This window comes from Lutra lutra, chromosome 17, assembly GCF_902655055.1.
Source record: "Lutra lutra chromosome 17, mLutLut1.2, whole genome shotgun sequence".
NCBI classification, from domain to species: Eukaryota; Metazoa; Chordata; class Mammalia; order Carnivora; family Mustelidae; genus Lutra; species Lutra lutra.
Window position 1 is genome coordinate 49987088 of NC_062294.1, and position 27084 is coordinate 50014171.

The following is a 27084-nucleotide window of genomic DNA, read 5'->3' on the forward strand; positions in this document are numbered from 1 at the left end:
AGGGAGGGAATATCCTGACTGCCCACGAATCTTTGCTTCGATGGCTCTAAGGCCGGGAGGCACACCTGCCTTTCTCAGTTGGCAATGGGGGCCCACTGAGACCCAAGTCACGGTCCCTCACTGCAAACACGGTCATCGACACGCCCCCCGCCCGCCCCACGCACTCGCTTAAAGCCACCGACTCTACGGACACACACAGACCCTGACCCCCCTGCGTCAGTGCATGTGTCTTTATTTCTGGATGATATAAAAGAATGAACTTAAAAAAACACTCCAACTCAAACACCTTAATGGCTCCCCCAAAGCAATGTGGCCCCTCTACCCACCCCGATAAATAGAGATTTCTGTCAGTCCACCCCCCCGCCCCCGGAACCCCCCTGCTATAGACGTACTCTGGGTATATATTACTCTACTCGGCAATAGACATCTCCCGAAAATAGAACTCCGGCCCTGCCCCGACTCTCCCCTGGCCCCACATCCCTGGGACTCTCCTTTCCCACTTCAGACCACCCGCCACTGCAGCACACTGGTGTCCTTGCCCCCCGTGGTCAGGGCCACGCTGTCATCCCACAAGAAGGCCACATTTGTCACATGGCTGCTGTGTCCGCCGTATTTGTGGCTGAGGGCCTGGGGGAGGGAGAGAAAGATGTGAAAGGTGATGTCATTTTCCTGGCTGGAGCCCCTGTGCCAGGCATACAGTAGGGGCTCAGTGACTATTTCTGCTGTGAATAAGGATCAGAGAACCAAAGAACTCCAAATCGCAGATACTTCGAGAAGAGCGTTAGCGCTAGAGACAGAAAGTTATCAACTCTGAGGTCAAGAACCACCCTTAGGATCAAGTCACTGCGCTCCTTGTACAGATGGGGAAACAGGCCTGGGGACGTGTTGCCTCACTCTCACCGCCACCTGTTGCCTGTCATCCCCACCCCGCCAGCCCCCCGGGGTGGGGACTCACTCGGGGCTGACAGCAGGGATAACTGAACAGGTGGACTTTGCCAAAGTCATCAGCTGAAGCCAGCAACTTCCCGTCATGGGAGCGGGCCACGGCATTGATGTCAGTACCATCTGCTCCCTCGGACCAGATCCCTGTGGGCAAGATGAGGGGTGGGTGGGGGTGAGTGGTCAGCTGGCGTGAGCAGGTCCCAGCTTCCCTCCTTCCTCCCACCTAGCTTGTCTCTGGCCAGGGATGAGAACTACAATGATCTTTTTCAAATGTGTAATTGACCCTGGACTTCCACTGCTCAAAATCCTTCTGTGGCTCCCTGGTGGCTTTGGGAGAAAGCCCAGGCCACTGCTGCCTCTTTTTAAAAATTTTTTTGATGCCTGGGTGGCTCAGTCGGTTAGGTCACTGCCTTCAGCTCAGGTCATGATCCCAGGGTCCTGGGATCGAGTCCCGCATCGGGCTCCTTGCTCGGCAGGGAGCCTGCTTCTCTCTCTGCCTCTGCCTACCACTCTGCCTGCTTGTGTTCTCTCTCTCTTTCTGACAAATAAATAAATAAAATCTTTAAAAAAAATTTTTTTTTTTAAGTTTAATTTATGTAAGTCATTGCTACACCCCAGGCGGGGCTCAAACTCCCGACCCCGAGATCAAGAGCCACAAGCTCTTCCGACTGAGCCAGCCAGGCTCCCCAGAAAGCCCAGGTTTCTCAGCATGACCCCCAGGCTCTGCCCACCGCTGCTCCAGCCTCCTCCTCCCTAGGGCTCCCCTTGAACCCCACAATGATTTAGCCCTCCTGCCTTCTTGGACTTCTCTAAATGCCAAGTTCTCTGCCACCTCCCTGCTTTTGTGGGAGACATGCTATGACTCCCTATGCCTCAGGACTGCTTTCCTTCCTCACTGCCTCCTCATCCTCCAGGTCCAGCTTCGATAGCCCTTCCTCCAGGAAGCCCTCCTTGATTCCCTCCCAGGCTGGGGTCAGGTGGCAGGCAGCCCAGTCCCCACCCAGCTGACTCTGGGCTATCTGGGGACAGACAGGTCTGTCTCCTCCACTAGCCTGTGAGGCTCAGGATGGCAGGGCCCACGCCGGGCCTGGGGATAACCAGTAAGAGACTCCAAAGATCACCAGTCAAGGATGTTTCTTGGAACTCCTATCCTGAGTGGGACCTCCCCCATTCCAGAACTTACCGAACACCCCAAATCCCAGGACACAAGTGGCTGTGGCCCATTCCACGTTCCTCACAGCATCTGCACTAGTGATCTGCTTACAGGTAGCTGGGTCCCCTGGGGCAGAAAACGGGGGGGGGGGGTGTGCTCAGAGCACAAAGAACTATTGACTTATCCCATGCATTTTACAGTCCAGGGCTATGGAGGTCCAAGACAAGAGGGTAAGGTCCTAGGGCTCATTCCACCTCTCCAGACTTGACTGAAGTCACTAGAATTTCAGTCGTGACAGCCCCAGGCCTGAGCAGGAGATCCGCTCAGAAACCTGTACCCCAACCATTGAACCAGAAAGGGGAGCAAATCCAAAGCCAGGAGACCCGATCAATCAAAACAGCCCCTGAATAGAGGAGAGAGGCCAGGGAAGCCTACGGAAATCTCACACGGAAATAAGGAAGCTGAAGGAGGGTGGCCTTTGACTTTCAAAGCACTCACAGTACAGTATCTCGTAGTCCCCTGAGTTGGTGACAAAGCAGCTGCTGTCCTGGGCCCAGTCCAGGTGGGTGATAAAACTGGAATGGCCCTGTGGGGGGAGGGGGAGGGAAGGGGTGGAGTTAGAGCCCGAAGGGGTGGGGTTGGACCAGGAGAGGTGGAAGGCAAAATACAGAGGTAGGGTGAGAACACAAAGGGGCCAAAGGAAGGATACACAGCCTTTGGAGCGCGGGGGCGGGGCCAGACTCCCGGGGGCGGGGCCAGACTGTGGTGGGCGGGGCCAGACAGAAAGGGCTTAGAACACAAGGGGAGTTTAGAACAGGTGGGCAAGGCTAGACACAGAGGGGGGGCTTATAACAGGGGATGGGGGTGGGGGCAACGTGTGGGCGGGGCTAAGACTCCTTGAAGTGATCAGGGCAGAGTCAGTAGCGTTGAAGCTGTGCTTCCTTGAAGGAGAAAACTGGTTAATTCTGCAGCCCCTGGACGGGGTGGCGGCGCAGGCTGGGGGCCACTGCCCACTCACCGAGCACTTGCCCAGGCGGCTGACCTTGCGGCCGCCCTGGTCCACCGTGTACACGTACACCAAGTTGTCGTGGGAGCCCACGGTCAGGTACGCCCCGTCTGGGGGAGGGGGAGGGGGGGGCTATGAGGAGGCACCCAGGCTCTACCCCCTTCTCTGACTCAGTCCCCTGCTATTCCAGACTCCTTAGCTGTCCCAAGCTCCGTCCCCACTACAGCCCTAGACTCGGCCTTGCCACACAGCCGCCACGCCTTCCCCCTGCTAATGACTGAGCCTCAGTTCCCAGGCCTGGCTTCTCCAAGATCCCTGGGCCCCGCCGCTTACCTGGAGAGAAGCTGACCACTGAGATCTGTTCATTGCCATCCGTGTGGATAGCCACCAGGTCATGGGTCTCCGTGTCCAGGAGCAGCCATCTTTAAGGAGAAGGCATGGTTGGGGGAGGGGGTATGAGCTGATCTGGTGTGTGTGTGTGTGGTGGGGAGGGGGGGGGCGGGCAGCAATGTGGGGGGCCTGAGGGACCCCAGAAAAGATCTGAGGGAGAGGCTGACTCCAGACAAATGTCAAAGCAGTCTGGGGAACAGTCTTAATTAGAGATTCTGTGGGCTCTAGGGACATAGGATAGGGGGATGGGTGTCAAGGGACAGTTCTCACGGTAGCAGAGAAGCTCTCCCCAAATGCCCAACTCAGCTTTACCTGCCAGTCACCGTGCCCACGGCCAGGACAGAGCCACTGGGGTGGAAGCCAGCAGAGCGGGCAGGGTCCTGAGGGGAAAGAGGAAGCAGGACTGAGAACTGGGGTCTCCACAATCTATCTGGCCATCATTCCCCGACCCCAGAGCCAAGGGCTGTCACCTTCCTCTGCGGCCACAGACATTCCCAAACCACTCTCCCTTCCTGTACCATTTCAGCTCAAACAGAAAACATCCCTGCTGTCACTGCTGACTGGTGCCTTTCATACTCCTGGGCTAAATTCCCCCAGCTTTACTCAACTGTGACTCCCCTAGGTAACTTTGCAGAAGTAAACTTGTTGGGACTCAGGGTATCCAGAGTTTGAAGACCTTTGATAGATAATGCCAACTTTGCTTTCCATAAAATTCTATCAACTCCTCACCAGGCAGGTCTGAGAGCCAATTTCTCCACATTTTTGTGAAGTTCCCAGCAATGAGTATTCCCCCCCCACCTTTTTTTTTAAAAGTATTTCCATGTTTTGAATGTTGGGGGCATTTGGTTGGTTCCCAGGGTGATGGAGCACCCTGAAATCAGACTTGGGTTCACATGAGGGCTCTGATGCTCCCTCGTTAGGTGACATAAAACTCTTTCCTGTCCGAGCCTGGCCTGCCTCATCTGGCAAAGGGAGAACATCAATCCTTCACAGGGTTGTTACAGGCAAGACGTGAAGTCCTCAGGAACAGTAAGCCGGTAAGCCAGATGGCCTACAGAAGGACTCCACAAAGGCTGGTTCTGACTGAAATTACATGGTGATGATGGCAAAGTGATTTTTTTAACCTTCCATGCCTCCTTCCAAGCGGGGATCTGTCATCCCCAATGCTTTGGGGAGGTTGTGAGAAGTTAAAAGGACGAAGTGGGTACCATGCAAAGCCAGCACCTCTGGTCGTGGTTGACAGGCTGCCCGCATCAGAAGAATCTAAGGGAGCTCGTTACCAACTTGCAGATTTTGGGTCCCAAATATAGAACTCCTGAATCAGACGCTCTGTGGAGGGGGTGAAGGGTTCTGTGTTTCTAGCGACTCCCGGGTAGTTCGACGCCGGAATAAGGATGATGATACCTGGCCCTAACAATTTCCAGAGCATACCATGCCTGAACTCAGAGGAGTTCAAAGGCCATCAAGAGTTCTAGGATCAGAGGTAACCTGGCATTCCTGGAGCAAAGCCTCAAAGAGTGGTGCGGGGGATATGATGGACTGATGTTCTCATGTCCCAGGGGGACAGGCAGGGGAGCTTAAAAATTATACTGCCCAGAATCCTTTGCAGCGAGGGTCCCCACTGTGATCTGGGTCAGACGATCTGTTGCTCTCTTGGGGTCCGGAAGACCGAAGGCAGACGCCCCACTCTTCCATCCATCATTTGCGCTGTGAAAGCAATGCCATTTGCTACCCTCGTAGGAAGTCACCAGCCTTGAAAGGTAAGAGCGTGGAGTATCAAGTACACAGTGTAAATGGGGCCAGTGCTGGGTTGCTCGGAGGCCAAGCCAGTCCAACAGAAGCCTCTACAGTGACGGAGATGTTCATGATCTGTACTTCCTAATACGGGGGCCACTAGGCACTGAAGTCTTCATTCTGTTGACGTTCTACAGTTCATTGGCGAGCCACATGTACTGAATGGGGCAGCTCCCGGGCCAGCCCGCACAATGACCGCAGCTTCCTGGTTCCCAGGCGAGGACAAGGGCACTTTCTTGAACCCGGTGCTCCTGACTGTGGCAGAGGGAGGGGTGGGTTCTGGGCCTCCTTCTGGGGAAGAACCCGTTCCTCCGGCCCTTCCAAGCAAGTCTGTAAGCACCCATGTCCCTGCATTAAATCCCTTTTGGCTTCGGGGCGCCCAGGGGGCTCAGTGGGTTAAGCATCAGACTTCGGCTCAGGTCATGATCTCAGGGTCCTGGGATCGAGCCCCATGTCTAGCTCTGTGCTCAGCAGGGAGTCTGCTTGTTCCTCTGCTCCTCCCCCGACTCCGGCACACATGCGCTCTCTCAAATAAATAAAATCTTAAAAGAGAGATATATATATGTGTGTGTATGCATATATACGAATCCCAGTCTGCTTAAAAAGACTTGAAGTGGTTTCCACTCGTTACATGGAGCCCAGACACCTTGAGACAGGTGGTTCTGTTAGAACAGGGTGCCGGGTCCCCCCTCCCCTTACCTCGATGACCCGACTCCACAGGGGCTGGTGGGACTCCACACTCCACAGATGCACCAGCTTATCCTGCCCACATGTCACAAACTGTGCCCGGCTGGGGTGCGTGGCCAGGCCCCACAGCTCTTCCACGTGGCCCTGGTGGAAAGGGGAGACAGCAGTGTGGAGACGGCCAATCTAGGCCCTTTCCCCAAGACCCTGGTGCCAGAAAGAAGTGGTGGAGGGCACCTGGGTGGCTCAGTGGGTTAAAGCCTCTGCCTTCGGCTCAGGTCATGATCCCAGGGTCCTAAGGTCCAGGTCCTAAGGTCCTGGGATCATGACCTGAGCCGAAGGCGGAGGCTTTAACCCACTGAGCCACCCAGGTGCCCCAATAAATAAAATCTTAAAAAAAAAAGGAAGAAGAAAAAGTGGTGGACTAGGGGAACCTGGGGGGCCCAGCTGGTTGAATATCTGCCTTCGGCTTAGGGCTCCAGGCTCAGAGCATGATCTCGGGGTCCTGGGATCCAGCCCCATGTCATCGGGCTCGCTGCTCAGTGGGGAGCCTGCTTCTCCCTCTCCCTCTGCTCCGGCACCCCCCCACCCCACCCCACTCATGCTCTCTTTCTCAAAATAAATAAACAAAATCTTAAAAACAAAATTGTGCTAGACTAGCCTCAGCAACACACTGGGGCTACAGGGGACCCAGGGAAGATCCTTTTCCCCGTGTGTCTGGAGCAGGCTGTGGGCCAGCAGCCCCTGGCCCTGGTGTGCGGCTCCAGGCAAATGCTGCATCTCCCCAGGCCTCTGTTCTCCTGTTTGTAGGGGGATGGGGGAGAGCCATGCCGGGAAGGAGCTGGACCCTGGGAGTCAGGTGGCGTCCAGAAGGCCGTGGGAAACCTGTGGAGGGTACTCAGCCTGGGGAGTCTGACCTCAGTTCCCTGTGACTGACGGGTCAGGTGACTTCTCCCTGGATCCTTAGTTTAATCTTCTGTAAAATGGGACTCATCACCACATGTGTCTGAAGACACTGCTGTGCTCACTTGAATCATGGATGGACAGACAGTGTCTGAGGCTAGTGCAGAGTACTCAGGAAGTGGAAGTGACTATTATTATCACATGCTATTACTATACTATGGAATAACAATGAACAGTGATCATATAATTGTTGACATTAGTATAATGACTAATGTGAATAATAAAGTTCAAATAATACATTAACCTATTAATTATTTTTTTTAAGATTTTATTTATTTATTTGACAGAGCGAGATCGCAAGTAGGCAGAGAGGCAGGCAGAGAGAGAGAGAGGAGGAAGCAGGCTTCCTGCCAAGCAGAGAGCCCGATGCGGGACTCGATCCCAGGACCCTGAGATCATGAGCTGAGCCAAAGGCAGAGGCTTAACCCACTGAGCCACCCAGGCGCCCCTTAACCTATTAATTATGTAATCAACAATATGTAATACTGATACCATTTTTAGGGGTCTCTAAGGTCCCTTCTGGCCTTAGGACATCTAGAAAATCCCTCTAACCCTCGTTTGCCTCCATGTGCCATGGAAGCCAGAGGCAGAGAGAGCTAGAAGCAGGAGCATGGACCTCAGCTGGCCTGTGACAGGGAAGAGGCATGGAAGGAGTGAAGAAAGCAGAACCACCATCAAGAAATAATTCTGGCCAAGACTTCTGTGCTAAGGGTCATCCTAAATGATGGATGGGAACGGACTCATGGGGTCCTTACATACCCCGACGAAGATGGGTTCTGTTACTGTCCTGTTGCCCAGAGACACAGACGCTCCTCACCATCTCGTATTACATGGTGAGAGAGTGACAGGGAGGGGATTCGATCCCAGGCAGTCACGCCCCAGAATTCCTGTCCCAAACCAGCCTAATATACTATGAGGCCCCTCAGTGGGAGGTGGGGCAGGGGTGGGGTAGGGGTGGCGTGGTCACTGGGTGCAGGGTAGTGTTTGGGCATGACAGGAGGGAGGAGAGGGCACTTAAGGTGCAAGAAGGAAAAGGCAGCCTCCAGGGGCCCTTCCCAGATCCAGGGACTGGGTGCTGGGAGGTGTGTGGCCCAAGATGTGTGTGGCCCATGGGACCACGTGCCCGGGCACTTACTGACAGAAATGGACACCACCCTTGATCAGAGGGGCAGAGGGCGGCACGGCTGCAGCGGGGGTCCTGGGGCCCCTCTGCTCTGCCAGCAGTAACTCACTGGCTACCAGACCATGGGGAGTTCTGTGGCGGGGGTCCTAGGATGGGGGTGGGTTTATGGGGTGGGTACACATAATGGGAAGGTGAGTGGGGTTTGCTGGGCCAGAGGAAAAGGGATGGGGCAGGGATGTGGTGAGAAAGGATGGTGGGAAGAGAGATGGAGGGACATGGGGAGGAGGGCAGACGCGGGAGAGGCACTCACCTGGACGAGCAGTGAGAAGCCGGTGTGGACAGAGCCCTGGAGGATGGAGTTGCGGGTGGTGCCCACGTACAGCGTGTCCCCCCGGCCCTCCGCCACGGTGCGCACTGGGCCAAAGTCCTCCGGGACCTGAGGGTGGAGGGTAGGGGCAGATGAGGGTAGGACCCATACAGAGAGGGGGTGGGGGGAGACCAGCTGGGGAGAGGAGGGTCTATTCGGAGACCTGATGGGATGGGGAGGAGGTCCCCTCACCTTCACAGGAACCTCTCCCCCTCCTCACCTCCACCTCCTGCAGCTTGCTGTAGTCAGAACCCCAGAGGACCACCCGACGATCACGGCCCCCTCCGGACACCAGCGTCCCGTCCCGCAGGGCGCAGAGCCCAAACACACCGCCATCGTGGGCACCCAGGACTGCCTGTGTGATGCGATTCCCACCTGTGAGGGTGAGGAGGGGTGGCCAGGGGCTGGGATCAGCACGGGGAGGCTGTGCCTGTACAGATCCCCGAATGCACCTGGAATGCTCAATCCTACATTTAGCCATTCAGCTACCCAGTACTTATCTATTCCAGTACCTTCTTATCCATCCATTAAGGCAGCTGAACTAACATCCACCCATCCACTTTGGATCTATTTACCCCCTCACCCACCCATCCATCCATCTACTCCTTCATCCATCCATCCATGCTCTCATCCCCTCACCCATCCATCCACCCCCTCAACCACCCATCCATCCATTCACCCCCCTCATCCCTCCATCCCATCCACCCCTTCATCCATCCACCCACTCATCCATCCATTCATCCACCCCCTCATCTATCCATTCATACATCCTTCATCCATCCATCCCATCCACCCCTTCGTCCGTCTGTCCATCCATCCACCCACTCATCCATTCACCCCCCCATCCATCCATCCATCCTACCACCCCTTCATCCATCCATCTTCTCCTTCATCCATCCATCCATCCATTCACCCCCTCATCCATCCATCCACCCCTTAAGCCATTCACCCCCTCATCCATCCATTCATTCACTGTCATCCACCCATCTATTCACCTCCCCATCCATCCATCCATCCACCTGTCTACTGATCCACCCACCCATGACCACCTCTCATCCATCCATTCACTTCTTTTATCCAACTACCATCCACCTGTAAATCTATCCTTCTATTCAAACATCCGCCCATCTGCCGTCTGTTTTCTCATCCATCTACCCATTCACCCATCTGTTCACTCAGCTGTCCATTTGACCATCCACTCCTTCATCCACTAACCCACTCAATCAACAATTATTTCACTTGAATTTGCCTTGGGCCCAGCTTCATGCTGGGAGATACTGGGGACACAGTCGTGACCAAGACAACTTCAGATCTTGCTGTCACAGGGATCACAGTTCCATTTCAGAGACAGACCTACTACCAGTCAGTGGCAACCCAAGGTGGTTGGGGCTAGGATGGGGAAACCAAGGAGACTGTGGGATTCCCAGAGAGGACACCCCATCTGGTAGGTCAGGGAGAGTTCCCTGGAGGAGAAGATGGCTGAGCAAGGATCTGAAGGATGAGGAGGACAACAGAGTATGGAGAAGTGCTGCAGGCAGAAGGAACAAGATATGCAAAGGGAAGACAGGGAGAGAGAGCACGCACTATTTAGGGAACTATAAAAATCTGGTCTTGGGTGCCTGCCTGGTAGCACAGCTGAGTATCTGACTTCTTGGTTTCAGCTCAGGTCATGATCTCAGCATTGTGAGACAGAGCCCTAGCCCCACCTTGGGCTCTGCACTCAGCGAGGTATCTGCTTGGGATTCTTTCCTCCTTCCTCTCCCACCCCACCCCACCCAGCTTGTGCACAGGCCCACATGCTCTCGTTCTCTTGTAAATAAAGTCTTCATAAAGAAATCTGGTGTGACTCCATGTAACATGGAAGGGGCCAGGAAAGGCAGGGCCAGACCACGCAGGGTCATGGAGGCCTCAGTGAGGAACCTGGACGTTGTCCTGAGGAAACTAAGGAGCAATGGAAGAGTCTGGCAGGAGAAGAACGGGGTCAGATTTATACTTGGTTGAGAACAAACGAAATTCCAGGAGGCAAGACTACAGGCCAAGGATCAGGGAGGAGGCTGGGACAGGGACTCAGAGGAACAGTCCTCCTCAGACCAAATCCCTCAACCCAGATGCGGAACCACGTGCGTGTACATCATCTTGTCCACTTATCTTCCCACCCACCCTGCAGCCCAGGGCATGGCCCCAGCAGTGGGTCTGGGGATATGGAAATGAATCACCCACAGTCTCTGCCCTCAGAAAACTCACGGCCTGCTGAGAAAGACATAGCCCGGTGATTCCGAGCTTATTCTCAGCTGTCTAAGCTCAAGGGATGTTCCAAACAATGTGGTGTTGGAGGCAATGCTATTATACCCATACTACTGATAGGGCAACTGAGTCGCCGTCACAAAGCAACACCTGACTCGGGCCTGTCTCCCATACACCCATGTGTGGTGGGGCGGGATGCCCAGCTTGGCCACTTGCTGGGTCATTGCCCTTCTCTGAGCCTATGGTTTTTCATCTGTGAAATGGGAAGATTTAGTGCAGCCTTGAATAAGGAGCCTCACGTACATGAACGCAAACGTACCCAGGCCAAAAAACTCAGTGACTGTTTCACACCATCCAACTGCCGGGACAAGCTTTTATTCACCCATTAGCCTTTGCTGGGACAGCACACCAAGCCATTGGTTGGGACAACCATTCATTCATTTACTTGTTCATTCACTTAACCATTCACCACCAAAGAGGAGAGTGCACTCACTCCCTCAACCTTCCACTCACTGAGTAGGACAACCCCTTCCCTCATTCCCTTATTCTTCATTTACTGCTCTGGGACAAACCATCCACCCACCCACCCATCCATCCATCCACCCACACAGGGTTAACCAGCTCATTTGTTTATCATTCACACTTGATCCCGACCATGGAATTTGCAGGAGACAAGGGAGGGGAGTAAGAGATTTCATGGAGAGCGGGATATGGAGCTGAGCCTTGATGGGGGGGTGGGGTGGGAATTAGACAAGTAAGGATTCGGCCTATTTTATCAGACATTCCACACAAGCTGGGGCAGAGGAAGGCTCAGCCAAAGGGGGTTGGGGAGGACTGGGTGAAGGACCAAACACATGGGGTGACACCAACCTTTGCCCCAGACATAGAGGTTCCCCCCAGAGTCCCCGGTGACCACATCGCCGCCCTCCAAAAAGGTCACACAGAGCACATACTTCGGTTTCTCATGTTTCTAGGGTGGAGGAGAAAGGGAAGGTGTCAGAAGGTTGCTGAAGCAGAGAGCCTCCCAGAGCTCACCCCCCATCCAGGACCATGGTCCAGGGGATCCCTTCCATGCTTTTGGGTGTGAAGCCCAGTGCGGAGCATCCCATCTCCAACCATCTCCAACCTGCCTCCATGGGTGCTCTGTGGCTGAGAGCTTCTGACCCTGCTGTCTCCCTTGCCCACCCCCGGACCCACTTCCTATCTCCTTTCTGACTTTTCTCCTGTCCTCTCTCTGCCCCTGATTCTCCCTCTCCATCCTTGGCTCTCCCTTGTCCTCTGTTCCTGGATCTCCCTCTCCCCATCCCTGGGTCTCCCCCTCTTTGTCCTGGGTCTCCCCCTCTTTCTGTCCCCAGCTTTCCCCTCTCCATCCCTGGCTCCCCTGCTCTGCCCCTGCCCCTCTCTCTTCCCCTCTCCTTCCCCACCCTCTATCTCTTTGTCCTTCTCTCTGCCTTGCCCCACCCTTTCCTCAATATCTGTTTCATCTGTACCCAGTGTTCTCAGGGCCTCCCTTTTTGGGGTGAAAGCCCTATCAGAGGTGTTCCTGCATCTTCTCTCCCATGCCCTCCGCTTCCCGCTCAGTGTCTGTCTGTCTGGGTGCACATCTCTTCTGTCCAGTCGGCCTCTGACGTTGGTGTTTTTCCATATTCTTGGCAAGCACAATACTGCTGAGCACTTACTATCTGCTAGGGGCTGCTAGACTTTTCACCCCTGAAGACTCACGACCTGAGAGTTAAGAAGGATTACCCTCACAGTCTGGCAGGAAATACCTTGGCATTCCCATAATCTCCAGCTTCTGGAACCCTCTAGAACGCTCTGGAACCCTCTGGGTCCCTGTTTTGTTGTCTGTCTGGGTGTCTCTGCCTGCCTTCTTCAGGGCCAGCCTGTATCCACTCCCGTGGCACTCACCTCAAAGAGGCCCTGCCGCTTGCTCAGGCTGCCCCCTTCCAGACTCCAGAAGTAGATGTGGGATTTCCCGCAGGTGATGAGCAGGGTGGGGTCTGTGGGGTGGAAGGTGGCCACCAGCACAGCCTCGTTGGAACACTTTGGGGAGTGGGGAAGATTCTGAATGAGGACCTCAAAACCACCAGGGCCACCCCATGTAGGGCTGCCCTACACAGCTGTGCAGGTTGTACACTGCACACCTTGACTGCCTGTGTCTTTACTATACAGGCAAACTAAAGTACAGGAGGCAGGGCCAGCCAGCCAAGCATTAAGGCCATCTTCGTCAATGTCACAGCAGACCCTGGAGCTCCCCAACTCTGAATCAAGTACTGTGCTAAGCCTCTCATCCATTGTAATCCTCACAGCACCCTGTGAGTGGAAGCTCATTAGCGCTCTCTATCACCGATGAAGACGTGAGGCTCAAAGAGGGGAAGTCCCCTGCCCTAGGCCATACAGCCAGGGAAGCGTCAAATCCAAAATCAACTAACACAGGTCTGACTCCAGAGCCTGGCCTCTCAAACACAAAGTCTCTGTCCCCAAACTGTGGGCCCATCCAGAACCTAGGTCTCCTGCCATGCCCAAAACAGGCACATGACCTTGAAGCAAGGAGCTGTCCCCTCTACCATGCTTCAGATTACTGATCTAGAAGTCAGGCCCACACAGAGATGCAAGTCATTGTTTTGGACATGGCAAGGCCATGGTCAGTAGCTGCCTCATACCGACCTTTCTGTTGGGTCTGGTCCAGCACCCCTGCATCCCAACATCAAAGCCAAGTCCCTACTAGGAAGATACTACCATCATCCCCATTTTATAGATGAGGCAATCAAGGCTCAGAGAGGCAAGCCTCTTGCCTGAAGTTACACAGCCACCAAATGGTAAAGCTTAAACTTAGATATGAGTGTCTCAGGTTCCAGACTCCTAACTGCTGAGCTCCAGCCAGTCCCACAGAGGTACCCCAAGGAGAGGGGATGAGCACAGGCACCCCACCTTGCCATCCACCACCTTGGCCTCCTTGGCCCAGTCCCACACAGACAGCATGTGATCGTTGGACTCATCCACTGCACACAGCAGGTTGCCCCCATTCTAGAAGGAAGAGAGAGGAAGGGGGCAGAGAAGGTGGGTTAGAGGCCATCCCCTCAACACTTTCCCCACAGGGACATTTCCCATGCAGGTCTGTTGTAAGATTTTCAAAGCTCCGGGCCCACATTACAGGAAACACATTCAAATACATTCCCTGTCCGGCAGCCAGACACGTATTTTAAAGGGTTTCTAGAATTTTCTTTTTGAAATGACCCGTCCCTAAGAAATTCATCTCCTTCATCCTCAGCTTTTTCTCTGCAGTCCCCATGTGGTCAGGAATCCCGAGAGCACCCAATCCGTACTCTTACAAGGAGAAACTTTTATATATACGTGTAATTGAACAATCAAGTTGACAAAATGTTGGGTGTTTACAGCTTTGGTTAAACAGCTTAATTTTGATTTTGCAGGGTTTCCCTGCTGCTACACACACACTGTGGCAACAAAAGAGCTCTTCTCCCCTCCCCACCCCCACACCCAGAGCCCTCAAAGGACTCCTTGAGCCTCAGGAAATCCAGGAGCCTCTAATCAGTGCTTCTTACACAATCGGTGGGAGGACCGTCATTCCTCAATTCCTTGCATATCAGTACTTTGGTAGAATACATTTTGATAAAAACTTAAAGTATGTTTAAAAAGCCCACCAATCACAGACTTGGATGTTGTGGAAAATGTCAAATCGCTCTACAAATTCCTCAAGACTTACTCTCCATTTCTGGCCTTATCTCACCCAGACCTGCCAACGCCCATCCTGCCAACACCCATCCAGGCCCCGCACAGGGATCTACAAGGCCCTACACACCGGGCTCCAATGCCTAAGGGGTAAGGACCTTTGAAGAATGAAAGTTGATGCCAAAAATAATGCTACAAGCATGCGCCAATCCAAAGATCTCTGAGGAGTTCATGTGGGGACAATCAGGTCATGTGGGTCCCCCCTCCAAATGGCTAATGGAGGAGCCCTGTGAGGTCACAAAGATGGGGGCTCAGCCTGGAGGGCCTGGAATTCTGCCAGGGGTCGTGGCCTATACCTGCAGCATCACAGTGAAGGTGTGGCCCCATCCCAAAGTTCTGGGGGTGGGGGGAAGGCTGAAGGGGTAAGGGCTGAAGGCTTCTGACTTCAGAGGTGATGGGGTAGATGCAGGGCCCACAGGACTTACAGATTTGGAAAAGCCCACACAGCACACAGCTCTGTCAAACACCCCCAGGCCCAGCACATGTAAGGTGGAAAGGGAAACTGAGTCCCAAATGCGCACGTGGGGTGGTAGTGGCTGCAAGGAAGAAAGAGGCCTGTTACCTGGGGGGGGGCTCACCTGTCTTCCCCCACCACCACCCCACCCCGGTCTCCAGGTGCCTCCCCCTCCAATCTGTTACCTTCCCCTCCTTCGTGGTGCCTGCCACCTGTCCGGTAGCAATGGTGACCATATCAGGGTGGACAGCCAGGCTGAGGGAGAGGACAGATGGACAGGGCTCAGGGGGAGGGAGGGGACTCAGGGCAGCCTGGGACCCCTCCCAGAGCAGGCCGATGTCACAGGCCTGGCTATTCATTCCACAAGCTGGTTGAGTGAGTTGCTTCGCCCATAAACGCCGATTTTGTCCGCTAACAAGAAGGGGGCACTTTCTGGGCACTCGGGCTCAGAAGCAAGACTCTGGCCTGGGGTCTCTAACTCCAATACCTGCAGGACTCAGGCCTGGACCCAAACAGTGGCCAGGAGAGTGCACCCACTTAAAGCGGCCGTCTCTACCTGGCTCCCACATGCCGTGGGATTGTCTGGGGCACTAGCTAGTTTCCGAAAGAAGTGAAAAATCCAGGCATTTGGGTGAATTCACCGCCCTTTAAAATACTGATAAGCAATCCATTTTTTGTTTTTCCCCTGAGTCCAGCTTGTAGGCCAAGCAAAGCCCTGCCCTTCCAACCCCCCAGGCCTTTACCATTTGATGTCATCGTTGTGTCCCAGGTAATGCCGCTGCCTCTGATCCTCCACACTGTACAGCACGGCCACGGAGGCCACGAAGTACACTATCTCCCCGGTGGGCAGCAGGTAAAGGTTGGTCCGGCAGTCTCGTCCTCGGTAGCCATAGCTGGAGATGCCCAGGGGCCGGTCAAGGAGCCTGTTTTGCATTGCACATGCGCACTGACTGCCAGAATCAAGCATTGAGCTTCGGTTTTCCTGCTTCCACTCAGATCCCTGGCGAGCGGTGGGGGTGATGGTATCCCCTCCAATAACATGTCCACCAAAATATTAACCCTGGGGAAATCTGCACATGTGACTTGACTGGGGAAAGGAGTCTTTGCAGACATAATTAAGGATCTCAAGATGAGATTATCCTGGATTATCTCGGTGGTCCCTAAATCCAAAGACAAGTGCCCTTGTAAAAGAGTCAGAGAGGAAAAGATGAGAACGCGGGGGGGGGGGGGGGGGTGCACCAGGGACCATAGGAAAATCAGAGACTGGAGTGATGTGGAGTGGCTACAGGCCAAAGAGCCCCCAAAGGGCTCCTGGCAGCCACCAAAGGCCAGAAGACAGACACAGGACAAGTTCTCCCCCAGAGCCTCCAGAGGGAGCGTGCCCTGACCTGTCCATCGCCCCCCCCCCAACACACACACCTTGACTTTCAATTTCTGGCCTCCAAAACCGTGAGAGAAACTTTGTTTTGAGCCCTGAAGCCTGCGGTAATTTGTTACAGCAGCCACAGAGCACCAGTACAAGCCCGTGCCCTCCTCTCTCCAGAAGGATCCTGTTAAGACCTGTCAGCTCACATCTGCTCCAACCTTCCCATGGGTCCCAAGTAACTCGGAGCAAAAGTCAAAATCCTTACAAAAGTCCAGGCATGAGGCCTGGCCTGATCTGGGCCGGATTCCTCATTCCTGAATCAGGCTCCACTCACACTGGCCTCCGCTCTGTTATCACCTCAGGGCCTTTGCACTTGCTGTTCCCTCTGCCTGAGCTCTTCTACCCTTCCTCTCTCCATGGCTCCCTCACCTTCTTCAGGTCTTTGCTCAACTCAGAGAGGCCTTTCCTGCCCATGCTATTTAAAACCGCAAACTCATTCACCCTCACTGCCTCCACTCCCCTCCCCACTCCTGTTTCTGTCCTATACTCATCTGAATCCCACACGTTTTAACTGTCTCCCCAGCCAGAGTATCTGCTCCAGGAGGCACTGTTTGGTTTGCTGCTGTATCCTTTGTGCCCAGATTAGAGCCTGGGACAGAGCAAACACAGGAATTCAGTATCTGATGAAGGAATGGCGGACTCCTCTGTTCAGAACTTTCTGGGGCTCCCCCCATTGGCCTGGCTGGGCCCTTTCTGGCCTCAACAGGGCTTCAGCCCTCCTTGACTCTCTCTGATCATGGAGTCCCTCAAAATTCCAAGATCATGACTCCAGGCCTTGACGCTAACCTTTTCCGCTTCGCCTCATACATTTGACCTGCTACTCTTCTCAGCTGTCACTTCTTCTGGCCTCACCTCCCTCAGTAATTACCTGGTTAATCTATATGTTAACTGTCCCCATTCCCCAATGAGACTGTGAGTTCCACAGTGGCCAAGACTGGGCTGTTTCATTCACTTCTCTAACTCCTCCTCTGGGAAGCCCTCCCCGACCCCCAGGCTGGGTCAGCTGCCCCTCTGGGTTCCCCCACCCCAGCCCTGATCACTGTGAGTTGTCACTGTCAAGGAGTCTGTCCCCACACTGGACAGGGAGCCCTAGGAGGGCAGGCGCCCACCCCTTGGCCCCAGATGTTCAGAAAATATCCGAATGAATGCTGACCCATGCATGTATCGTGACCCCACAGAAAACTGCTCTAGCCCGTGGTTATTTTGGGGACAGGCATCTGAGGCCCATGCTGATTTCTGCAGCCTTAGCTGATCCAGCCTGGTACAACAGCTTAGTATGCTTTGATTCTCGTGAATATTTCCAGCTGTCTCAAAGGGACTCTGGGCTCCAACAACCCTGCCTCCCCCAGGGCAGAAACCAAGCCTGAGAGAAGAGGACAAGGACCGGATCCCTAGGATGCTGACCCCAAGCCCCTGTGGGCTTTTTGGAAAAAGCCTGGGCCACATAGTTAGGAGTTCTTTGCCTCGGAGCTGTTCTGACTCCCTAGGACAGGGCTAGGGTCCCTCTCTTGGACTCAGTTTTCTCATCCAGAAAGTGGGGGTCATAATTCCCAACCTGTAGGCTTCAGAGAGCTCTTGGAAGTTCTGCTTGTACAAATACATTCTCAATTCTACAAAAGAGAAGGATTTTATCATTCACTGTATTTATCCATAAAACACTTGAGAACAGTGCCTGGCATCTAACTGCTCAAATAATGAGTAGTCACTATTTATCAATCCCTGATTATGAGGCACGTTTGAGCTTGGCACCTTTACACACTGTTTCATAGCCTTATAAATCTGAGATCACGAAACCCATTTTTCAGAGGACACAGCTGAGGCACAGAGAGGCGGGGTGACTTGTCCAGGGTCACACAATGACTCCTCTCACATGACCTTGGGTCCCTGTGTTCCCAGCATTTATTACTTAACTGAAATTACCTTGTTTATTTGACCACTGGCTTCTGGTACCTTCTCTCCCCCACCCCACCCCCCGCCCCCATCCCGCTTTTAGAAGGTGAGCTCCGGTTCACGCCTGGAATATAGAAGAGAATCTGACATATGGAAGGCACTCAGCAAACATTTGGCTGCTTTCATGAATCATAAAAGGTCATTTCAGCTAATCTGCTTTTCTCCTGCTCTCTTCTGACTCCAGGGCCATCCTGACCCCTCAGGCCCACAGAGGACTGCAAGTGCCTCCTGATTCAGGGCAAAGATCTTCCCTCTTGAAGTGCCATACAGGAGGACTTTTGTCCCCTCCAGACCTGGGGAGTGAGGGGCGGGGAGGAAGGGATTACAGCAAAAGGATACACCCAGTCCAGCTTGAGACGGCTGGAGGGCAGCTCGGAGCGCGTGTCCAGGCTGTAGGTGGGCGCCAGCTCGTCCGGAATCAGCATTGGCACAGGGCGCCCCCTCAAGAACATTTTCACGGAGCCCTCCTCTGCCAGGACACCCCCAAAGGTCAGGCGCTGACAGCAGCCCCTACCCCCTATTCCCTCTCCCCTTCAGGCTTCACTTAAAAAAAAAAATGGGCGGGGAAACTGAGACCAGAGAGGCAAAGGCTCCATAAGCCAGGTCCCCTGACCTCCAGCGATCCCCAACCACGCCCCTCCACCTCTCCCCACTCACCCATGCTGAAGATAACTTCTTTGGTTTTGCTGTCAGGAAAGCGGGAGGAAAAAAACACCCTAATTAGCAGACGGGTCAGAAAAGGGGAGAAACCACTCCCCTGCCCCACCGGTTCCCTGGAGATCTCTGAGGAATAACGGGGGGGGGGGGGGGGGGGGCGGTGTGCCGCGTAAGGAGCGGAGCGCTGCCTCTCTGCAGGCCGTGTGCTTTGCTCGGTTGATCTTGCAGAGCCTAAGACACAGGCCCAGAGAGGCAGTGATCGCCAAAGATCACAAAGCACGAAGTGGCAGGGACGCGATCCTGGAAGACGGGAGTCACCAGGGACCCCTCCCTCCTAATCAGCACAGAGCTCCCAGCGCTCCCCACCCCCAGTCCCACAGTGCCCCAAACTTCAAGCAGCAAGGGAAGCGGTGAAGGGGCGTGTCTCCGCATTCCCTTCGCCGGCGGAAAGGGTTGATACTCGGGAGCCTGGGTCCCTAGCGAGGGCGAGGGGAGACCTGGGTTCCAGGCCCCAGGGGTGCAGGGAGGCGAGGGTCTGCGAGAGGGTCTCACCCAGCTCCAAAGCTACTCATGGCGGCGGCTGGCGGAGCTTCGGGGCCGGGGGTGGAGCCGGGACGGGCTCCGCCGCTTCCGGCCCTGGGAGGTGCCCGCGCCGCCGCGCCCTGCCCCGCCCTCCACGGCCGACCCCGGGAGCCGGCGGGTCACACTGGGTCTCAGATCCTGGGCTGTGGGGTCCTGACAGGCTCTTTTGCGGGGGGGTGAGTGGGGGGAGAGTGTTGTTTGAGACCAGGACCAGCCGGTGTGTCTGCCTGAGTTCAGACCCCACCTCTGCCACTTCCTAGCAGAGTGGAAAAGTTGCCCAAACTCTGCCTCGGTTTCCTTATTTTAAAAAATGGGAATAAGAGTACCTACCCCGCTGGGTGATTGCGAGGATTATACTGGTTAATTCATGCAAAGCGCCTGGAGTAGTGCCTAGCACATAGCCCTATGGACGTGTTTTCTATTATTTGAGTCGGGTTGAAATGTGTGGTTTTGACCCAGTTCCTGCCTTATTTCAGCCCTAAGCCCACAGCGTCGTGACTCCCCTCAGGTTTTCACTCTGCCCAGACCGTCAGTGTGGTCCTGCCTCCAGGGAATGGACCACGCCCAACATTCTCGTCACACCCACCTCCCTCTCTGATCTGTTCCCAGAGTTGACCCCTCTTGATAATTGACTGCTCCCCCTGAGCCCTCGCCTCGGGTCCCCCAGGCATTCTACTGAGATTACTTTATCGGGATCCAGTCCCAGGGTAGAGTCCCTTCAAAGCCTCCGGGTTGGCCCCGCCCCCTGATGATTGTCCCCGCCCCTCTGGCCTAGTACCAGCCTGGCTCCACCTGCCACCAGTGATCCCCATCCCAGGCTCTTGATTCGGCCAGGCTAACACTCTGCCTGTGACCTCAAATCGCAATCATACCCGTCCCTCTCTTCCCCTATTACCTGCAGAAAGTCCTTTGAGGCTTCTGTCCCGCCCCCACCCCTGAGAATCGATGGAGACTCTTTTACCTCAATGGCCTCGCCCACAAGCCTGGCTCCTCCTTAAGTTCCACCCCTGCTTACCCAAAGGACCCTAACCACTCACTTCCCCCAAGTCCTAGTCCAGCCTCTTAAGGCTTGACCACGCCCCCCAATGTCGATCGCGCCTTTCCAGGCCTTCCACTTGGACCATGCTACCTCAAGATTGGTCTCTTCAAGTTTCCGTCACTGTCCCTGTGTTCGGAACTACATGCCCTCTTTCTAAGATATCACCTCGTGGCCTGGGGCATCACCCCAAATTCCCCATCCCCTCTCCCACTCCTGTCTGGGGTCCTGGCCCACCTCTGTGACATAACCCCGCCCAGACACCTACCCTTCCTTTTTGGCGCTACAATTGCTGCTAGAAGATGTGGTGCGGCTGCGGGGGTCCTCGCGGCGCACCGAGGCGAGGCGCTCTGGTGACAAATAGCGGCGGGCGCTGCGAAGAGAGAGCACATAGTTAGGATCCTATGAGGTTAGTAGGCTGGTGTTCGAGGCGGGCGAGAATCTCCTGGCACTTTCCACTGCTGGAGTTCGGGCCCCTGAGCCCATCCCTCTTCGTATAAACATCCTCCGTCTCCCACTGGGTCTTGGAGGAGGCTGGGGACTCCAGCTTCCGTGCCTTACCTGCGCCCGGAGGTCGACGCCTCCTTCTTGGGGGAGGATGGGGAGGTGGCATAGCCGCCCACGCGCCGCGGGGGTCCCGCGCCATTGAGGGGCGTCCTGGTGGGAAGGCCTTTCAAGAGCTGACACACTAGAGGATGGGGTTAGAGGACGGAAGTTGTGAGTATGAGGTCCAGGTTCTGACCTCCCCATCTCATCCCTCCAGTCTAGCAAAGATACCCGAAGCTGTGGTGCCTAAGCGTGGAGGCGCTCGGCCCTTGGGGGTTCCCCGCGCGCGCAGCGCAGCACCCTGCTCTTCGCATGCCCGAAGGCGACGCAAAGCGTCAGCCAGCGCCGCCTTTAGGACCGCGAGCTCGTCTTCCTGCAGCTGCAGCCGCTGCTCCAGCGCCGACACGCGGTCGTCCACCTCCATGCCGCTCGTGCCCGACAAATTGTCATCTGGAAGGAAGGGTAGCGCTGGCTCCGGGGCCACTCCGGAGCTCCAAGGTTTAAGGTGTTCCCCGCGTCCCCTACCGTCCCGCCACCTTCCCGGGTTAAAAGAGGGGCCAGCCACTGCCCCTTCCTCTCCCTCAACCTGTGGCTGGGACGCTCGCAGATGGGCCAGGAAGAGGGCTCCGAGGGGGAAGGAAATCCCCACCGCTCTCAGATCTAGGCCCCCACACTCTTCTGCCCGCCCTGGAGGTGTGACCTTAGGGAAGTCCCTTCCTCTCTTACATTTTAAGATTCTACCAATCAAGAGCCTGTCGGCTCTGATTTCAAGATTTTATGACTAAGATGCTAAATTAACTATGAGTGATATCAATAATTTTTATCTTTATTTAAGCCGGCTCCACGCCCAACGTGGGGATTGAACTCACGACCCTGACTGAGATCGAGTTGCCTGCTCAGGGCGCTTGGGTGGCTCAGTGGGTTGAGCCTCTGCCCTCGGCTCAGGTCATGATCCCAGGGTCCTGGCATCGAGCCCTTGCATTGGGCTCTCTGCTCCGGCGGGGAGCCTGCTTCCCCCCCACACCCCGGCCTGCCTCTGCCTACTTGTGATCTCTGTCAAATAAATTAATAAAATCTTAAAAAAAAGAGTTGCCTGCTCATGAGCCAGCCAGGCGCTCCCATACCGACATTTTTTAAATGACACCAGCTTATTCCTAGTGACACTAACGCTCTAGAACTGATCATCAATATTCTCTAATGAATACCAACATTTTATCCCGGGTACTAACGTTTCCTTTCTGTTTCTTAAGACTTTCCAAGCCAAAAGGTCGTGCCTGGTCCCTCCCCTTCGCATTCTCTCCTCACCTTAGGCTTCGACCCCAGAATTGGCTGCAAGGACAGAGTTTCTGCGGCCCCTGGCGGTAGACTTGGGGATTGCAGGCAGCGCATCACAGACCCAGGAGACCCACGCGGGGGGGGGAGATGCGGGCGGGGATCTGACAACCAAACTCTCTATCCCAGCCAGAGCTTCTCTCCTGTTCGTCTTCCTTATTTCACTTCTGTACCCCACGCCCCAGATTCGGCTCTCCCTCTCCTCTCCAGCCCATGGGTTCAACCAAATAACTCCTCCATCGCTCCCCACCCAGCCCATTTTCCCGAAGTGGGAGGGGTGGATGACTGAGACGTCCCCCTCCACTCTCCCTCCCAGACCACTCATACCCAGACTCATTGCTGGCAACAACCGAGGAAGTCCTGGCTCCCAGCCGGGTGGAAGTAAAGGCGGTGTCATTAACAGGGACGGGGCGTGGAGGTCGCACCTGCCATCCCGCGTCCATAGGCTGCCCCGCCCGCCCGCTGGACTCCGCAGTGCAGCCGTCCGTCCCTCCCCTCCCTCCCCCCCCCCCTTCTGGCGGCCCAATCGCCAGCCTGGCCTCGCCCGCCCTGCCCCCCACCAGCGCCTCTTTGGTCCGGTGCTTGGACCTGCAGAGGAAGGTGGGGGCCTCCCGAAGTCGGAGAAAGGGAGCTGTCAGGACTTAGAACTCTAAGGGAAGGGACCCTCAGGGTCCTGCTGGGATCACATTTTCCAAAGGAGGAAACTAAGGGAGGCTGGGGGAGTGTTCCTAGACTAATCCGGTCACTAGGTGAAGGGGCAGGAGGGCCCCATGACCTCGTTGTGCCAGACCTCCTCTTACCTACCACTACTAATACTATACACACACACACCCAAAAAAGGGAGGGGAGAGAGAGGCCCCTTATAGCTGTATAGGGAGTTTACGTGTGACAAGACTCTTCCAGCACTTAGCACTGTTCACTTAGGACTGGTTTCCTGGCTCCTGGTATGGTGCTCAGTAAACCCAGAATATAATTAACTATTATTATGGTACATACTGCTCCAGGCAACCCTAGTAATGGTGGTATTACTTCCATTGTAGGAGGAGGGGAGGAGGAAGGGGGTTGAGGCCCAGAGAGATGAAGTTACTTGTGCCTGGACACACAGCCTTGCAGCAGCAGAACAAGCATTGGACCCAGGCTGCCTCTTAAAGGGGCAGAGGAGGCCAAAATAAGCATCTTGTCCTCCGCCAACTCCAGCGTGACCAGGGGAGTGAACCTCCAAACTGGAAGATAGTCCCTTCTCAGGGCCCCCTGAGTGAAATGGAGGTGAAAGAACCTTGGTCCTTCAAGTCCCCACCCGGAGAGGCCAGCTGCGTTCTGAGGCCTTGGACCCATCCCCCCCAACCCCCCTTAACTCAAGTCCTCTGGCTCCCACCTGAGCATCCTCACCCCCACCCCCAGCCCCAGCCCTTTTGCCCAGAGACCAGCCCTGGCTTCTCAGCCTCCCCTCCCTTCCACCTCCCCTCCACCTCCAGCTCCCCTCATCTAGGCCTGACATTCACAGTGGCCCTTCGGGTGGAAGGTAGGGGTGTCTAGGAAGATGGGGTGAGTCCTAATGGGTAGAAGTGGTGGAGCCTGAGGATTTGGGGGTACAGTGGAGGCTAAATCCTCTGGTCATCCTACCTGCTCCCACACCCAGCCCACAAACCAACCCCAAATCCCACCCCCCCCATCTGTCAGTCCCTCCGCCAGGAAGAAGGAGGAGGGTCCCAGAGGACTGAGGGGGAAAGAGCAGAGTTCCAGACCTTCAGTCCTGCCCCCTCCAACCCCAAGCTCCTGAAGGTTCTTCCCCCTCCTCTTCATCCAGCTACCTCCGGAGAAGGGGAGGGTAGAAGCAGGTGGGGGACTGGGATGGGGGCTTTGGGGATCAGGGACCTTGCTCTGGGGTAGAGTCCTTTTTGGGGGGGCGATAGGAAGATCTTCAGCAAGGGGCGCGGATGGGGACTTGGAGGAGGTTGGGGCAGGAGGAAATGGGTCCAGCCCTGGGCGGAGTCAGGGTCGGAACTGAGGAGGGGTCTCACCGTTGCAGTATTGAAGCAGCGAGGACGTGTCGTAGAGGCCGCAGAAGGCCGGGCCGCGCTCCGCCATCGCCCCGCCACAGCCACCGCCGGCCCCCCCCCGGCCCCAGTCTGGGCCCGGTCCCCCCCTCCAGGCCCTGCCTCCCGTTGCCATAGCAACGCCCTTCGTTCCAGCATCCCCGGCTCGGCCCGCCCGGCATCAGGCGGCCGGCGCCGGGCCTGGCACCGGGGTCATCCCCCAGGATGCCAAGAAAGGGGGGTCGGGACACCCCTTGCCAGGCCCCCCAACACAATCCTTGAACCGGGATTGGTTGAGCCTAGATCCCCGTAGGTACCGTCTGGTCCCGCCCACAATCGGCGCGTATTCTCCCTAGACCCCCTCCTCGCCAGTTCAGGACCAATGAGAGCCTGTCGCGCAGGCCCCTCAACCAATAGGGATGCAGAAGGGTTGGAAGGGGCAGGGCCTTCCCTGCTTTTCAGCCTGAAGCGTAGCCCCGGGCTCTGAGAGGAAGAGAGAGTGGAGGAAGACACTCCCATAACCTCCAAACCTTCTCCTTAATCTTTTACTGAATTTCCCAAAAGTCCCCTCGCAGGACTGGGCTCGACCCTAGAGCTTCAAATCTCCCTAGATATCCGCTGGCTCCGCCCTCGAACTCTAATTCTTGGAGTCCTTGTTTATTCGTTGTAGGCCCGCCCCCAGGCTCTTAGCTCCACCTCCAGAATCCTGCGGGAGCTCAAGTTCGATTCCTGCCCCCAGAGTCTTTGGCACCGCCCTCAAGGTATCCGAGGGCCAGGGTACTTGGCCCAGAGCCCTTGATCCTGCCTTCTTTTAGGATTAGCTCTGCCCCGGGTTTAGCCAACCCCCCACCCCAAGTCTGATATAGCTCCCCAACCTTTCCTTCCGCCTTCTTATCGACCGTCCCTTGGTTCCTCTCCGAAAGCCCTCGTCTCCCGCAACTTCATTATCCAGTCCGGGTTTTGACATAGGCTCAGCTGTGACGCCGGGAGGGCTGGCGGTGTCAGTCGGAGCTGGCTCTGTCGTTGGGGGAGGTGGGAGGGGAGAAAACCTGACAATGGATTTCAAGAACAGTGGACCACCTTCCCCCAGCTCCCAGCACCACATCTTGACCAGACCATGTTGCATAGGAAGGAGAAGAGACCTCAAAGCGGGAAGAGATTTATAGGACACACAGACCGTGAAAGCCCGGGGCTTTGGAAACGGATGGACCCGAGTTGAAATCCTGACTCCAGCAGTTTCTGGTTGTGACCCTGAGCCTCAGTTTCCACACCTGAAACGTGGGCGGTCGTATCGTGCCTACCTCTCTCATTCGTTCCAAAATGTTTACTGAGGGGCAGTAAACTGGGTGGCTCAGTGGGTTAAGCCTCTGCCTTCGGCTCAGGTCGTGATCTAAGGGTTCTGAGATAGAGCCCCGCATCGGGCTCTCTGCTCAGCAGGGAGCCTGCTTCCTCCTCTCTCTCTGCCTGCCTCTCTGCCTACTTGTGATCTCTGTCAAATAAATAAATAAAATCTTAAAAAAAAAATGTTTACTGATTTGGGGCGCCTGGGTGACTCAGTCCGTTAAGTATCTGCCTTTGGCTCAGGTCATTCCTGGGATGGAGCTCCGAATAGGGCTCCCTGCTCAGCGGGGAGCCTGCTTCTCCCTCTCCCTCTGCCGCTCCCCCAGCTTGTGCTTTCGTGCTCTCTGTCAAATAAATAGGTAAAAGCTTTAAAAAAAAAAATGTTTACTGATTTAAAAAGTGGGGGGAACAAAAATGTTTACTGAGCATCTACGATGTGTCAAGCTCTGTTCTAGGTGCTGGAGTTTCATTAGTAACCAAGTTAATGCCAGATTTTGCTCTCATTGATCCTGCAGGGTGATGGAAGAGGTAAGCCGTCATACACAAAACAATTAAGTAATCATAGCTAACATTTATTGAGCATTTACTACATGCCAAACACCCAGTTATCTTCACCACAAGCCCTATTTTCATCACTGTTTTACAGGTGAAGAAACAGGCACAGAGTTGGTAAGATAATTTCAGAGCCTGGTATTCCAGAGACAAGAAAGAGTGTTATGACCAAGGACAGGAGGGTGAGGCTAATTTAGGGAGCATGGGGTCAGGGAAGGTCTCTCCGAGGAGGCGACATTTGAGCTGAGATGTAAATGACAAGGAAGCAATCATGCATGAAGTTGTGTGGGGGACGGCTTTCCAGGCAGAGAAATCAGTAAGTGCAAAGATCCTGAGGTAGGCATGAGTGTGGCCTATTCCTGGGGCAACAAGGAGGCTGATGAGGCTGGGGCTGCAGGAGAGGAGAGCAGGAAGTAGATGAGGTCAGGGAGGTGATAGACGCACCAGATCCTGTAGGACCTCAAAGATGTGGGAAGATGTTTGCAGTTTGTTCCTGTATTCTGTGAGGGCACAGATGTAAATCACATATGAGTACAGTGCCTGGCACATGATAGCAACTCCCCTCCATTTCTCAGGGAACACTTACTATGAAAGGCACCAAGGTCAATAATGAGTTCAAAGTGATGGCCAAGGTAGATGTGGACCATTATCCTTCTATGATCAAAACTGGTTGTGTTATTGACAGAAACAAAACAAGAACCCAGATATCCTGCCTCCCAAATGCCCACTTCTCCCACCCTCTACCTCCATGAGCTC

At 55.1% G+C, this 27084-nt stretch overlaps 1 protein-coding gene across 1 annotated transcript; it reads right to left on the minus strand.

Moving 5' to 3' along the window:
• Nucleotides 1-209: 209 nt before the first annotated feature.
• Nucleotides 210-24719, minus strand: EML2 (EMAP like 2). The gene is given in 23 exon segments (XM_047711867.1): nt 210-627; nt 956-1086; nt 2126-2221; nt 2594-2681; nt 3114-3211; nt 3435-3523; nt 3804-3871; nt 5985-6116; nt 8366-8491; nt 8643-8797; nt 11537-11636; nt 12575-12709; nt 13598-13693; nt 14842-14952; nt 15056-15125; nt 15614-15763; nt 18586-18715; nt 18904-18932; nt 20790-20894; nt 21083-21209; nt 21299-21517; nt 24421-24517; nt 24520-24719. Coding segments are annotated over 23 exon segments (2553 nt in total). The 5' UTR covers nt 24595-24719; the 3' UTR covers nt 210-501.
• Between the last annotated feature and the right edge of the window lie 2365 nt (nt 24720-27084).